This window comes from Myiozetetes cayanensis, unplaced genomic scaffold, assembly GCF_022539395.1.
Source record: "Myiozetetes cayanensis isolate MyiCay16 unplaced genomic scaffold, myiCay2020 scf12, whole genome shotgun sequence".
NCBI classification, from domain to species: Eukaryota; Metazoa; Chordata; class Aves; order Passeriformes; family Tyrannidae; genus Myiozetetes; species Myiozetetes cayanensis.
Window position 1 is genome coordinate 16,570,027 of NW_026086826.1, and position 16,428 is coordinate 16,586,454.

Genomic DNA, 16,428 nt, shown 5'->3' on the forward strand with positions numbered 1-16,428 from the left:
AGGCAGGCAAAAGGCAGCGCTGTGAGTCCCAACAGGCTTAAGTATAAATGATGCACCTGCTGCTCAGGTGTCCCTGCAAACTCCCAGCCACAGACATTTAATCTTATGGGAGGACATTCAAGTTCCTCCTGGGCTAAGCAGGGACTTCTGGCAGCCTACATTTCCAAAGCAGACACTTAAAACCACTGTTTCTCCTCTAAACCCTTTTATGCTGGTAGTGCTAGGCACAGTATATCCCAGTCTTCAAAAGTGTAAATGTTTAACTGAAATCAGTGGGAGCTGGACAAATACATATGGCAGTGGTGTTCTTCAATTGCTACAGACCTTGTATGAATTCTGCTGTGCCTCCATTCCCTCCTCAGATTCTGCAGTCTGATAATCTCTGCATTGTTGTAATGGTTGATTCACAAATGCGCTGAAGTTAACATATTAAATAAAAACCACTCTGGACCATCCTCAATACTTTATTAACTTAAAAACATTGTTCCAATAAATATGTGCCAAGAAACATAAGACACTCCGTAAAATCTAAATAAGGACATTTACAAACCTGTCAACAAAGTAAAAACAGCTCTTTTTTTTTTTTAAAACTGAGGTACATGCAGGGTTAAGGCAAATTAAGTCAATTATACTTTTATAATAATTCCTGCCCACCTCAGGAAGTTTCCCTCTAAAAATTTAAAAACCAAAAACAAATATACAAATTATGCTATTGAGTAGCTATTTTCCAGTTATTAGAACAAGCCCAGAGTGCAGAAGCCTGTAATGGTTCTGGACAGAAAGTCTGTGCCTTCCTCATGCTCCTGCCTTTCTCAGGCAGGATCACTTGTTGGATTGGTTTCTAGTTCTAAGGTATAATTCTGTGCTTTGGCTTTTCCAGTGGTCCTTTCACAAACTTCCTTCTCCCCAGTGGATGTAGGAAGAAGTAACTCCCCATACCTCAAACACTCAGGCAGTCAGGCCTTGCACAGACAGAAAGATAGTTCTGGGAGGATAAAAAGGGCCTCTCTATAACTGATAATGCAGCTCCTGATTTGCACCAGAAGAAGTGAGAGCAGACTCAGACCCAAGCTGGTACCTTTGCTTAAAAACCTGCAAGATGCCAAACTGCACAGTCCTGATCCTCCAGGTTTTCCTGAAAGGAAATCATCGAAGAGTGAACCCATTCAGCACTGAACTTAACCAAGGCAAGTGCTGATGGCTCTCTGTCATTGCACCATGTAAACACTGTTATACCCATGTTTCCCTGCAAGGTGATTCAAGCTGCTGAAAACTTGAGGGGGTTCATCATGGCCATGGGAGAAGTATTTTCCACCTTACAGACCTTTGGTAGCTTATCCATCTTTGGAATATCAAGGCTTCATCTCTAAAAGGCTTATTTTCCAGTGTTATTTCAGAGACAAAGAGGAGAAAAGAAAGAGAAAAACACCAGCCTTTAATTTCTACTTTCAGTCCAGGTTGAGCTGTCAATGCATGGCTCTGTCCTCTTCTTTCCTCTTTGAGCTCTGTTCAGAAAGGTAATGCCAGGGTTTGTGTTCAGGAAATGGCTTGGGTCCAGCAAGGAAGCCAAGGGAGTCTGTTCTCATAGTGTTGTAGGCTTTCCATATTGCAGCTGAGACCTCATTTCAGGCCATGCTGTGTCTCCCGGTGTCTCCGTAAATCCACCTTTCGTTGGAAGCCTTTGCCACACAGATCACAGCCAAAGGGCTTGAAGCCTGTGTGCTTCCGGCTGTGGGTGATGAGGTTGGAGCTCTGACTAAAGGCTTTTCCACACACCTGGCACTTGTGAGGCTTCTCACCTGCAAGTAGAAGGTGGGAAAATGAGAGAGGGTGTGAGAGAGGCATTGTGCTGCTTAAACGGGACCACAGCGAACAGTAAATGCACACGGGGCCTTACAGCTTATTAAACAGACTCCTGTGTGATTACCTAAGAAGTCATTCTTACAAAAAAACATGCAGTTGGGAGCCTCAAAGCATTAGTTGAGCCTGCACTATAGCTGAGCAGCCCTGGACTTGGATGCACCTCCATCAACCCTGTATAGTCCTGGGAGCAGTCTGAAGCACAGAGTGCTCTCAGGACGCCACACTTTGTGAGCATATTTGGCTGCACGGGCTCTGTCCAATTTAAACGGCCTTTGTGTCCCAGCAATGTGAGGAACTCCTTGAAAAGTGATGAATGCATGACATGGATTACTATACCATCAGCATAGGGGCAGGGGGAATAGGTAGGTGGAGGTTAAGACCAACCCGGTGAGCTGGGATCTGTCCCCAGGGGAGGTATTAGGGCCATTCAGTGAGCCCTGAAGGGCAGAGTTTATCCAGACATCTGCTCTTCTCTCTGTTCCCCACACTGAAATGCTAGCAGTCACAGCCTTGAAGTTCTCCTGAAGGCAAATAATGTAAATGGGAATAAATGCAGCCTCTGGAACTTCTACAGAGCACTCAGTGGCAAAACTCCACTGGTGTCCATGGGAGCAGGATCTCTATGTATTTTCATAGTGTTTATTATCAAATAACGAATAAAAGGGAACCCAACCACAATACCAAGCCGGATTTTCAGAGTGGCTTTGCACCTGCATAGCCCACTGACTTCAGCTGGAGCAACAAACTCTGTGGATGTTTGAAGATCAGATTCTTAGAATCATAAAATAACACAAAATGTGCTGAAGCCTCAGTTCACAAGTATATGCCACATATGAAAGGAATCCCTATTTCAGTTAAGGACCTGGTTTTATATTAGCAGTTTAAAAGCCCAGGCACAGTTTCTGATCTCATAACAAAACAATGGGTTTGACTGATTCAGAATTTGGCTGAAATTCTAGTTAATCAAGCCTCATTTGAAAAAGTTATTATGAAAATACTTGTGTTACTTCTAAATGGTTAATTTTCATCCAGCAACCATCTCGTGGAAAATCTTTATAAGTAACGTTTATTGTTCACTGCTTATCATCTAGAAAAGTCACAGTCAAGCAGCACTACACATAGTACCATCTTTCTACATAGTTGCCATTTTTAGGCTTCACCCCTGATATCTGCTAGTGGACGCTATCAGAAAAAAAGGATTTTTGTCATTTGAACCTTGGGTTTGGCCAGTAAAGCTGTTATTTCATGTCACCAAATTCTTCCATATCTCACACATCATTCATATCCCTCTACTTTAAGTGAAGGGTGCAGGTCTGAAAGGTAAGATTTTCTTGTAATGATTTCTGATAAACCTGCCTTCTCACTGAATGATATTTTTAAAACAATTTCCTTTGGTGATTCACTTGCACTTTATTAGTTTCCATGTTTATTACTAACAGTGAAACTTGAGAACTCTGCACCTCTCCTTCCATTCTGTATCAAACTGCAGCCATTTCTCAGAAAGTCCGGGTGGAAGTGCAATCTCTGAACAAATATTTAGACTAAGAGCTGGATCCTCAGCTCTCCAGTTTAGTGTTTGATCTAGAGGAGGAGACTCCTGTTGCTCCTATTGTAAATTGGTAGATCCTGCAAAAAGCAATGCCGCAAATTCACCTGTCATTTTCCAGGGACCTCAGCTGTAAATCAAGGCTACACGAATACAATACTCTACAAATCATCTTACACAAAAGCCCTTTGAATAAACATTGGTGGATCCTATTAAGAGAACACTGATTGGATTGCTAGGATTTGGGTTGTTTTGCAGCTGCTGTTCATTAAAGCACGTTCAAGTCACCCTCCTTTGCCCAAGTACAGCTCAGACAGCATGAACAGCAGCGGGACAGTGAGAAGCACAGGGAGATGTGTGTGTACTGTCCCAGCTGAGGAGGAATGGATTGCTGCAGAGAAACCTCTGCCCTCATGCTGGGGCTGAACACCAGCAGCTGCAGGGCTGACCTGTGTGAATGAAAGTGTGTTTCTTCATATCAGATTTCTGGTGGAACCGCTTCCCACAGTACTGGCACGGATAGGGTCGCGTGTCCGAGTGGATGAGCAGGTGGGTGGACAGAGTAGAAGATCTCTTAAAACTCTTGCCACAGATCTTACAATCAAAGCTGCGTTCCTGCAGAGAGATGAGCAGAAGCACACACGTTACACGACACCAATGATCCCATCAGCAACAAACTGCCCAGCAGCACATCAGAGTTGCCCCTTCTGCCTTAGCAAGCACTTACACTTCTCCAGAGAGCTGAACTGGCCTTCAGACACATCACCACTGGCCTGACAACACCACATGATAAAAAAGATAATGAATCCTCTCCCAGTGCTGTGCACTGCTCCTCAAAAAATTTAACTGAACAGCTCTTCCTGCAGGCAGGAATAGTTAGGTGGGAGCAGCCCCGATGGCCCAGGCAGAGTCTGCCTGCACACATTTAATAGAGGCCCAAGACACAATCGCTCTACTGGGAAGCCAAACAGCTGCAGGGCTGTTCAGAGGCCACCTCTTCACTGTACACAGGAAAGTGGGTGCTAAGGTCTGCTTGGGTCTCCTGGGAAATCTCTGTGGCAGACTGAGTTCTGCTGGCAGAGTAACAACTAACTGCTTATCTGTAGTTCCATTAACATTCAAGTGAAAGCTTTGTAGAGCACCTGGGAAAAACAGCTTTTCAGGTTACTACTTTAACATATAAAAACAAATGCTTTAAGATCTTACCTCTCTCGCCTCTCCCTCACACACTCCTTCCTCTCCACCACTTTCTTCCACCATAAATCACCTCTTCCTTCAATACCTTAACCTCCACTGACCTTCCTCTTCCTTCTATGCTTTCACATAATCACCTTCTTTATTTGGCTTTCAGTGCACTCTCCCTGAAATGCTGTCCCCTTCATAGACACAGAATGCAGCGTGCTCTTTTCACCACTGTTTAATGAGATGATGAGATATCTCCCCTCATTGTGTGCTCTGCTGGTTACACACTCGTGAAATTATAAATAAAACAGTTAGCAAAAAAACATTGCTGTAACTCTATCCACCAAAAGCCAGTCTGAAGAAGGAAGATTTGCCAGGTCTAGTGGGTGGGGAAGGGGAAATATGGCACAGTATCAGCAGGTGGAAAATGTTACAAGTCCTCCTACCAAAATTAACTACCATATTCTTTTGGTGTGTGACTCAGTGTGTTGAGACGGGTGAAGTCTGTGCTCTATACCTGACTGGTCATTCAGATGTTCCCTTCACAGACACAGTGACTACAAACAAGGGAAGACTCATTTCTTTGGGGGAGGGAGGAGAAAGAATGAGGAAAACTGCATCCAAAGAAAGCACAATGAGTTGCTTTAGCTGTTAAAGGAAAGTCCACATCTGCATTACAATTTCCAGCTCTGAGAGGGAAAATTTATTATCTGTTACCTCTGGAGTGCCAAAAGTGCCCATTGCTTAAATACAGATGCATGCAAAGTCTGAGGAATGGAAACAAAGCCTGTGCTCTTCAATTTGGTGATTAGGTCCTTTGCCCACCCTTTCCTCTGCTTGTCACCATATTCTTCACCTACAACTGCCCAACTGCAGCCCTATCATGTTCTCTTCCCCTCCTCAGTTTAGATCCCCAGATCTTGCCCTGCAATTGCCTTCCTGCCCTCCCCAGAGCCAGCTGAATAAAGCAGCTGGCCCTGGCTCCCAGACCTTCATCCTGGCAGCCTGCCCTGCTCTCACCTGCGAGTGCACGGCCTTGTGCTGTTCCAGGCTGACTGCATGGCCGAAGGTCTTGCCACACATGTCACAGGCAAAGGGCCTCGTGCCACTGTGTGAGCGGCGCACGTGCACCTCAAGGCCGTGCGGTGTGGAGAAGACCTGAGGGAAGAGAGTACACGGGGTCAAGTTCACCAGGGAGAAGGGTCTGGGGAAGAGTCATAACCAGTGTGGGAGAAAGGGACCCCTACCTTGCTGCACTTGACACACTTGTACGAGCCAGTGCTGATGAGCAGTGGGCGGCACAAGAGGTCTGACTCCACTTTGATGCCACCTGGCCCCTTCTCTTGCTGCAGCCCAGGCTGCGTTTCGGCGTAGAGTCCAGGAGCTGCTCCTGGCGAGCGCTCAAACAGCCCCGTGCCCGGGGAGCTGAAGTCTCCATACAGTCCAAGGGAAGAGCTACACTCAGCGCCATACAGGGCAGGCTCAGAGCCTCGGTCGCAGAAGAGCCCCAGCGCTGAGGGTCGCTCCAGCGTTGGGCAGGGCCTGTAGCTTTGCACAAGGTGCCTCAGCTCAGAGCCACCCAGGCTGTTCCACATGTACGGCTTGAAGGGCACCGAGAAAGGGGGTGCTTCATCTAGGGACGGACACACAGATCTCTCTGAGGCTGTGGAAACAAAAGGGTGTGGGAATCAGTGTGCTTCACAATCCAGACACTATCAAGGGGCAGAAGAGTCTCAGCACTCAGACTTATGCCCAGAGGCAGACCCCTGTACTGCACACTGAGGCTGCCCTTTCATCTCTGGTGGGAGGACATTTACATTGCACATTAGGGGCTGAGCATCCAGTACCACCTACTTACCGGATGTCCCAGCCAAATTATTTAAAGCAGACACCAATTTTTTCTGTCTCCATCTCTGGGTGTCCAGGTGTATACACACTGATCTGACCGTGTAAACAATCTAAACAACTCAGTCTGCAACTTCCTACAGTTTTATCTGCAGCTTCTCAGAAATGTGTATCTACCGTGTCCCAAGATGGACATCAAAGCTCACAGTCCACATGTTTAAGCTCTGATGGAGATTCTACACATCTGTATAGCAAATACGAAATTACAGAGGTGCCAGACACAGCAAATGTGCCAAGATTTACCTGTTCAACAAAATGAAAAACAGCTTGTTGCACAATTTAATGGCCAAATCTAGTCTCTCAACTTCATGCCACAACTGCCCATAACTATACTACAACATAACTGAAATAAATAACAACTTCTGAGGTGCTTGCATAATATGCCACACTTCTTCAGAAAAAAAAACTCAAACAACTAAAATCAATCCTCATCTGAAAAAAATCATGATTGTTTCAGATTGCTCTGAGGTTCTCCACGTAAACAAACTGAGTCCACCCAAAACAGAGCTTTGCAAAGTCATCAGTACAGGCCACATTAAAAACTGAAGACACAATTAACATTTTCCTAGCAGTCATAATCAAAGCAAACTTCCACCAGGACAAGCTTAGATGGTTTTAGTTGACTCTAACAGGCTCATCTTTGGCAATGGCATCTGACCAAGGCAGTGGGCACTACAAGATGAACCACACTTGGGGATCCATAGCAGAGTTTGATACAATAGCAGAAGAATAGCCTTTGAAATGCTGTTTCACAATGCTCAGGGAGCCTTGCATGGAGGAAAGCACAGCTGGGCATGGAACATGAGGTACCAGACCCCAACCATGTCTGCCAGAGATGCTGATTAATGGCTGATGTGCACTGCTTTCACTCCTCATCACAACACGCAGCAGCACTGGGAGAGTCAAATGTCTCTACTGCAAAAATGTTTTAGTGAACCAAGGAAAAGATGAATCGGTCAACTGCTGAAACACCACTGCCTTCATAGAGATACTGGCACTGCTCACAACTTGGGCTTCCAAAGTAACGTCTCTTAACCAAAATCTTGTCCATCCACAATTGCTCTCCTACTTCTTCCTCCCTCCTGTCAGCTTCACATCTCCCATGGCCTTTTCAACCTCTGGTAAAACAAGATAACCAGAGGTGGACTAGAGAAGGAAGGAATGATGCCTTATGCTATCCATTTGGATAGGCAAATGGTCACTGAGAGGTTACAGAAGGGAGTGGGAAATTAGGTGAAAATTGAGCTTTGAACGACATGACTGTTTCCTGTCCTTTACGTAATTTCAGACACTACCAGTCTCAAATTCTTCCACTGAAATTAACAGTTCTTTGGTTGGACACATACCAACTGGGACATTTGAACAGAGCGATGAAATCAAATTAGCTGACATGGTGCTGAGCATGATTTTTCCTGTTCCGCACTGACTGCAAAGTTGCGGTCAGTGTCACATCACCTATCTTGTGTCTTTGCAACCAGTTTCAGTGTTGCCATCTCTTCACGATTTTATCACAGAATTCAAAACCATCTTAAAGTCCCAGCTCTTAAAACTGCTTGAGTTCATCAGGCCTTCAGGTTTTCTTTTGTTTGCTTGTTCTTGTTTTAACTATTTTTCCGCCCTCTTAAAGCCACCTTCTAGCCCAAACATTAAAGCAAAGTATGAAAACATAAACCCTCGATTTTTCAACACTAGAACCAAATATCCATAAGTTATTACTTACAATCTTGATTTCTAAGCCAGTTCATTGAGTGAGAGGAGAGGGAAGGCTGACCTGATTTTGGAGCCCTTGGAATTGGCAGTACAGTACACGGTGAACATTGCACCACAGATCAGTTTGCGTGCAATGTTCCTTCCAACACCTCTCATGCTCTGGAGCCCTCTAAAGCACGAGTCCAGGGCAGTCACTCATGTTATACTCAAGCCATCCAAGCCCTGCACCCAGTGTAAAAGCAACCTCCAAACCCTGCTCTACCACACTGCAGGGCACTTCCGTGTCTGCCTCTCCTCCACTCCACAGCATCTAGGGGGGAGCACGGAGGGAGGAGAAAGATTCTCCCTCATTTTCCTAGAAATTCTGTGCAGTGTTTATTTAGACTACTTCTGGGAGAAAAAAAAAATCAATGCTCTTTTTTGAAGGCAAAATGAACTCAACCTTAAATGGTTGATATGCACACTGAAGAAAGATTCAAGTGTCCTCTTAAACAGCACGAAACACCACACTCTCTGCCCGTTATACCCAGTACAAGTCTCCTTTCAAGACTGGAACATCAACAGGTTCATCAGGACTTACTAATACACTGCTGCATGAGCTTCCATGCACCTTCTGTATGTGCAAACGTGTAATTAGAGACACACACAGAAAGTGAGGTTAAACAGCAAAATGATTTGTACTGATGGAGTCAACAGTGTATTAGAGTGTTAAAAGGTAGTGTGTCTGTATGCTGTATGCCCACCCAGATCAGCAGCACAGCACTCAAAAAACAAAGGTGAAATATGGCTTTCACTGCATACTGAAGTGCAACCTGCACCTTTATTCAAGAGATAAGGGGGTCATCGTACTACTCACCACGCCTGACCTGAGCATGATTTAGAATCATTTCTCATCTGCTCTGCCTGGCAAAACACAAAAACTGTGTCCCATCCAAACACAACTGTAGGAATACAGTTTCTCACCAGGGCATCTTACAGAAGTGACCTAGACACAAATTCCAGCTTTGCACTGAATCTGACAAAGCAGCTGGAAGGCAGAGGGCTTTGGGGGGAACTGTAGGAGGAAACCTATCTAATCCTGCTGCCACTGCCTTCATCATTAACATTACAGCACCTCTCTCAATGTATTGAGATTCATTTAATAAAGCTCTTAGACTATTTGGGAGTTCCTTACCTTCCCATTGTCCTCCTATGAATGGGATCACACAATCCCAGAACCGTACCCCCCTACAATTCAAAAAATCTTTATCTGGGGATGTCACCCTTAATTTTGCAAAGTTAATTTCCCTGGATAGCTGAATGATTGGCTGGGAGCTAATGAATCCCACAGCGAAGGAAGAATTGAGTGGGAACAAGAAAAGCCAGAGTAAACCTGGTAAATAGCTGCTCCATTTTACATCTGTCTTTATACACCTCGTGAAAACGATCTGTTTTCTGTGCAGAAATTGCAATTATTTGGAAAAGGAGGAGCAGGACAAATTCATTAGAACAAAATTTACCCACATTTCTACACTTTGTGCAGAAATATTATTCGAAGAGAGACTGCTGCATTGCTGCATTTGGTCTGGTCTGTCATTTGCAGAGACTGAAACTGTCTTGTGGCCGGTTGTGAAGATGCTGGGCAGCATTTTGAATGTTCCTTCAAAGGGGTTTAGGACTCTTAAAAAAAGATGAGGCTTTAAAAATGCAAACCCACATCATTACAATCAGCCACTGATATGCAAGGACACTATAAAGACGAAGTAGGAAAATCCGGTGGCAAACCAGGACTAAGTATTCGTTTGCTGGTGTCTGCTGTTACTCGGTAAACCTGACACAATCTCTCCTTCATCGAGGCAGAAATTGTTCTTTTTTTCCAGCTGTCACTTTTTAATTGAGGCAATAAAAAATAGTTTTATATACATACATATTTTTGTTATAAAATGACACCACCGTATTTTTAAACGAGGTAAGTATTTGCGCCAGGCTGGGGACAGCATCTCCCACTGCTCCAACCACATCAAAGGCAGGACGAGGGAGCTAGAGACAGGTACGGCAGCCATAAGTGTGAGTTTCCTGGATTTGGGGTGTTTAAATCTGACCGTCATTATTTTCCTCTGTTTTTTACAAATGCGTTTACAGAAAAGAAAAATAAACAACAAAAAAAACCAACCCCCCCAAAAAAACCAACAAAAGAGAGGGGGGCGGGCAGAGGGATCCTTTTTATAGGCAAGAGGCAAGAAATAACCTGAAAGGGCGTTAGGGAAGACGTCCAGCAGGTAGTACAAAACACAAAATCAACACTGTTTACTACAGGTATATAGATTGCCTAGTAGAAGTTTGTGCTGTCTTAAAAAAATTATAAACTCCGTGTAGGCAGGACCCTGTAAGAAAATGCCGGGACGTTTAAAAACATAATCGATTTGCTTTTAACAATTAATCACAAACAAAAAAATCAACACCCCATGTCACGACAACTTTTCTACAGCCTGCTGAAGGTGCAGCGGGACACGGTCTGGGAAATCAACCCGAAAGACGTAACCCGAAAACTAGTGGAATGAACAGATTCTGGCAAATCTGGGGAGGGGAAGCGATTAATATTAAAAAAGGGACAGGCAAATCTGTCCGTTCTACTTATTTTCGACTGCGGTGACCAGCCACGAAATACATGCTCCACTGCCCCACGGCACGGACACTGACATGCAGCCGGACCCCCGCTGAGTGATGCTCGCCCCGGTCCTACCTGGTGACACGGAGGGCGAGGGAGGTCTCCAGAAATCCTCGAATTCGGACACTCTGTCACAGACGCTGCCCTCGCAGCTGGGCACTGACTCGGAGGTGCCATCGGCAGCCTCGGTAAGGTGGGATTCCGGGGAGAAGCGTCCCTGGGAAGTCTCCGGATCGGGCGGGGCAGTGCGGCACAGCTCCGTGTCCTCGGGGATCTTGCTGTCTGCAGGGCAAAGGGGGTGAGGGGGCTCATCAGTGTGGGTCCATGGTGGGAGCCAGCCATCTCCCGCGGCGGCCCCGCTCCCACCAAGGTTTGATGTTGGACGCTCTAAAACCCCGCATCAGCCCCTCTGGCGTCCCGCGGGGGCTACACAGCGACAGCCGGGAGCCGGGAGCAGCGGGGTGATGCAGGGCGGGCGGGTTGTGTCTGAGCGAGGCTGCGACCGAGGGACTCCTACCTGCACAGATCTGGGCTAGCACCGTCTCGAGCCGCAGGTTGTAGTCCTCGTCGGCGGAGCGGGGCTGGTGGTAGCTGTGCGCTTTCTTGCTCTTCACTAGGAAGGACCTCGGCATGGTGGGGTGCTGCCACGGCCGGCACGGCCGCACTCCCTCTCCCTCGCCGGGCACGGCGGCGAGCGTCACCCCCGAGTCTCCCGCGGGACGGCGGCGGGGAGGCGACCTGCGGGGAGGCGCCGATCCCGCCGGTGAGGGCCGGGGGCGCCGGCCGGGAGGGGCCGCTCGTCGGGGGCGGTGCGCCAGGTGGCGGCGCGCAGGTGGCTCCGGCCGCCGCCTCCGGCCCCGTTCGCCTCGCCCTCCCTTCCCTGAGCGCAGCTAACTCAGCCTCCCACCCCCCCCGGCCAACCCCTTTCCACCCCACCCCCCGGGAGCCTTGTGTCCGCCCCGGCCACGCTCCGGCAGCCCGAGGGCTGCAGCCGGGTCGCGGGGAACAGGCAACAGCAGTAGCCGGGCACCGTTCGTCGGGCGAGCGGGGGTTGAGGGAGCCGGGGCGGCGTGATCGGGTGCAGCCCCGTCCCTCCGCGGGATCGCGTTCGCAGTCGGCCCACTGGGCGCACCGCGCCTCCGTGCTGGTCCCCAAGCCGGCAGCCGCGGCAGAAGCGGCCCCAACAAATCTCTCTCCCCTAGAAACTGCTTATCAGTCCCCGCCACCCTGAACGGGCTGGTCAGCGCGGGGTCGCTACCGGGGCGGGCGGCAGAGTCGTTACAAACTCGGCAGCGTAAACCTGGCGCTTGAGGGGCTGTTCCTGTCGGAGGGACTGATTCACTCGTCCCGCGCGAACCACGACAACGCGAAAACGAACAAAACGGAATCTTTCCTGAAGCCCGCAGCTGTTGGCGTCGCGACACCTTGCAGCTGCGGGCACCGAAAGCCGGGGCGGGGAGAGGAGACGAGGTGGGAATCCTCATGGGGGACCCTGCGGGGAGTCGTGGAGTCGAGGGGGGCCAGGGACCGGGTTAACGAGAGCTACTCCGAGCCGGCTCCTCGGAGTAAGACAGGAGAGGTCACTGGAACTCGTCCAGTGCCGGGCCGCCTCTGCCATTACACTCGACACTTTGCAAGTAGCGAATTTAATCGACGTTCGTTGGGTTCTTTATGGGTGTTGCTTCACTTTTTTTCCCCCTTCTCCCGTTAGCGGCCTCAGGTTTGCGAACGGGGAAAAAGAGGGAAGAGGCCCAACCCTTCGGCGGGGCTCGAGAGGTGCCCCGCAGGTGCCCTCCCCGGCTGTGCCGCGAAACACCGGCCTGTCCGCGCCGGCGGGGGCCGGGTCGCTGCGCGCCGCCGGGGAGGCGCCGCCCACGGGCACGGGGCCGGGTGGGAGCGTTGGTGGCCAGACCCACCTGCGCCCGGGTTCATCCTTGAGCTGGGGCTGGAGCAGGCCCGCGCAGAGCGGGGCGAGAAATCAAAGCGCCCCCGATAACGCGTCGCTCCCCCGACAGCAGCGCCCGCCGCAGCCGTTGGGGGCTCCGGGCGCCGGCGCCGCTTCTGCCGCGTGTGTTCGTCCCCGACGCGGCGCTTTTCCCTCCAAAAGCCACGCCGCAGAGGCGCCGCCGGTCTCCCAAGGCCGGAGCCGGCCAGGCAAGGGCTGGGCCCGTGGGAAGGCGAGTTCCGCAGCCCACCTGTCCACCGCGGGCACCTGCCCCCGCTTTTCCCCGCTCCCGCTGGCCCGACGGCCGTGCCCGCTCGGTGGCCGCTGCTGCGGGGACGCGGGGGCCCAGCCGAGAGGAGAGGGGTCTCTGCTGCCCCGGCCCGCCCGCCGGCGGCTGCCCACGCGAGGCGAGAGAAGCGAGAGCGCTTACCCATTTGGAGGGGCGAAGGAAGCTGGGCTGCGAACGGGGTACGCGCGGCAGCCTGATAGTTTGGGTGACTTTAAATTTAGCTTCCCTTTAAGGAGCAATGGTGCTTGAGTTGGTTTTTTTTTTCTCTTCTCTCTCTCTCAACTCCTTTAGAGCTCGGCCCCCTAAACCACAAATTCCACTTCCTGAGCGTTAGTTAGGAGCTTCTGCAAAAAAAAAAAAAAAAAAAAAAAGTTTTTTAAAAAGCCAGAACTTCACAAATCAGTACTGTTCTCATCCTCTCTTTCTCTCTCAATTTTCCTTAAATGAAAATGCCTTACCGTATTCCACCTCACATAGGGTTCGCTAAAGTAACATCGAAGTGTCATTCTGGAATCGGGCGTTTCATTTCTCTCGGGGTTCTGCTCTAGAAATTACACAAATCTATCTGAACTATTCTTGGATCCCCCTTCGACTTCCGCAACGAGAACAAGTCACAGATTCAAAACACAGATTGACTCTGGCGGGCAGAGGCAGAGGGCAGGAGACGGGGCAGCCGGCGCCCGCCCTGCCGAGCCGGCTCCACACCGCATCCCTGCCCCCGGTCCGGCAGCGCGGGACGCACCTCCCGCCGCCATCGGGACGTGCGTGGCGCTGTAATCGGGGCTGAGGCCGGGCCTTGGGCGACGGAGACCTCCCCTACACTAGAAATAACTTGTTATGGAAAACTCTTTTGGGATAAATACGCCCAACGGCGCTGAAAATACCTTAAGAGGTTTGCTCATTTCCCTTCGGATTTAGGTAATGGTTAAATATGGAAGGGGTAGGCGAGATCCCCCACCACACCACCCCACTCTCCCCCCCCTCCCCGCTACTGTTTGCTTGACAGCGATTCAAACGCGAAAGCGGAGCGGAGCCAGGCAGGAGGGACGCGATTGCCGTCCTCGCCTGCGTGTCTGTGCTCAGGTGCTGCCTCGGGGAGGATCCGTGAGGCAGGCACCGGCGGCAAAGAGAAAAGGCTCGCCTTGCTTTACATACTCACCCACGACCTCAAAACATAGTTTTTCAGGTCTAGCCTCGGATTCCTAATGCAGCCAGGAAATCCAGCTCGGGTCTCCGGTATCTTTCTGAGGTGGTTCTGGGCTTCGCTATCAGGCATCTCAGGTCACCAGCATCGTTTCGATGGCTGTAGGGCCCCTCAAAGTGCGGCTCTGCAGTGAGCCAATCGACGTTTAACACCATTTTCCGTTCAGAAATGACTGAGACTGAAGTCGGACATGACAGAAGCAAGCTTCAGCCTCCCTCACGCCCTGGAGCATCCTGGCTTTGCGAGCAGATGTTTTTTTTCGCCACCACCCCCGAAGCATTCACAGAAACATTAGTCACTTGATGTCACTGAGCCCCTGTGGAACACAGGATTAACCTGACTTCCCAAAATCTAACTAAGCAAGCGAACACCACCACGAGGAAAACGGTCCAACCTTTTGCTGATGCTTTAGTGTGACACAAAAGCAAGCTGAAGAACACGACTGACACATCGCCCTTCATTATTGCCGGAAAGTTCCTGGTGCTGGGCACAGCAGTTTTACTTACGGCATCTGCGTACCGCGGTCTCCTAGCTGCACCTTTGGTTGATTACTCTGAAAATCATTCACGCCTTCAGCTTCAAAAATCAATGCTCGAATCAGTAGAAATAACCAGATTAGAACAACTCTAATTTCATGTATGCGTCTTCGTTGACTCACTGTGACTTTTTGAGAAACAGTCTTTCTTGTTTGCCTCTAAAATGGGATGATAAACTCATACCCTTTTTGAGTACCCTACTACACGGCGCTTTGACTGGGTGTAATGAACGCAGCAGAAAATATTAAATTAGTATTAACGCTCATAAATAATTGTGACTTGGTTACAAGAAAACACACATTCGTCTTTGTATATGTAAATTCAAAATGTATACAGGTGCTGCGGCACGCTGTAAGGCGCGGTGATCTCCGTGCATAGGGTGCTCGCAGCCATCCGGGATGCGGGATACGGGATGCGGGATGCGCTGCCGGGCGTCGAGCGGCATCGCTCGGGGCTGTCCTGCGGGAGGCACCGCGCCCAGCCCCTTCTGTTCAGCCTACCTGCGGACGGCCCTTCCTCACCTTCTGCTTCCTAATAGGGTTAAAACCTTCAGCAGAAAATAAAGAAATTAAACGAGTTAACCAAGCAAATGCTTCATATCCAGCAATATAATAATCTCTCATGTGAGGGTGGGTGCTGCATGGGCACCGGGAGCGGACCTCTGGCTCTGGGGCGTCAGCTTTCTCAAACGGTTAGAGGGGAAACGGTATGAAACCGACTGTGTTGCGTGATTTCCAATACTAGTTCGTGCCTGGAATGGACCCTGCCTTCCCGGGATCCCGGCTGGACGGCCCTTTGTTTCACGGTGCCGGTGAGGAGGGGGAAGCGGAACGCGGCGCTGCGCACCGAGAGGTGCCGGGGATGCCCCAGGCAGGTGGGGCTCTGCGGCTGGAAGGTTTGCGGGCACACCCCCGCACACGCTGGCACACACCCGCACGCCCCGCACACCCCCGCACACGCTGGCACACACCCGCACACCCCGCACACCCCCCACACGCTGGCACACCCCGCACACCCCGGCACACCCCCCACACGCTGGCACACCCCACACGGCCCGGCCTTACGGGGGCCGGGCACGCGGCCGCCTCGTGCGCGCGGGCCGCCGTGCCACGTGCCCGCGGGCGGGCGGGCGGCGCGAGGCTGTGGAGGCGGCCCCGCGCGCGCAACCCTGAGGGGAGCCCTGAGGGGAAGGAGCTCTGAGGGAGCCGCCGACAGCCATCATCGTCCCAGGGCTCTCCCCGCCCCGAGGGGAGCTGCTATCTGCAGTAACCACGCCGAACAGAGGTGAAGGGGCTCAGCTCTTATTCTTGGTTTCCTGTGTGACATGCGTGCCGCAGCTCAGTAACCCTTGAGGTGGTCTTGCATGTGCAGTGGTCATCGTGTGGCATGCAAGAGCTCAGTGACAATGCCAAGTGTTCTGTGTCCCAGGATGGAAAAGTCAAAACCCAGGCCCTGAGTTGGCGGAGGGATGTAATCCATGAGGAGTGCAGGGCTGGGTTTTAACGGAGCTGCTCTAATGCTTCTCACAAAGGGAGTGCAGTATTCCAAGTTAAACGTAAAAATTTGTTAAGATGCGGTTGAATGCAATGATATTTGATTTC

General features: G+C 50.2%; 1 protein-coding gene across 1 annotated transcript; it reads right to left on the bottom strand.

Moving 5' to 3' along the window:
- Nucleotides 1-1,213: 1,213 nt before the first annotated feature.
- GFI1 (growth factor independent 1 transcriptional repressor) lies at nucleotides 1,214-11,485 on the bottom strand. The gene is made up of 7 exons (XM_050306606.1): nucleotides 11,371-11,485; nucleotides 11,206-11,240; nucleotides 10,929-11,079; nucleotides 5,839-6,254; nucleotides 5,612-5,749; nucleotides 3,859-4,024; nucleotides 1,214-1,799 (listed from the first exon to the last, which is right to left on the bottom strand). Exons 1-7 carry the CDS (start codon nucleotides 11,483-11,485, stop codon nucleotides 1,621-1,623), a joined length of 1,200 nt encoding a protein of 399 aa, XP_050162563.1. The 3' UTR covers nucleotides 1,214-1,620.
- Nucleotides 11,486-16,428: the final 4,943 nt, after the last annotated feature.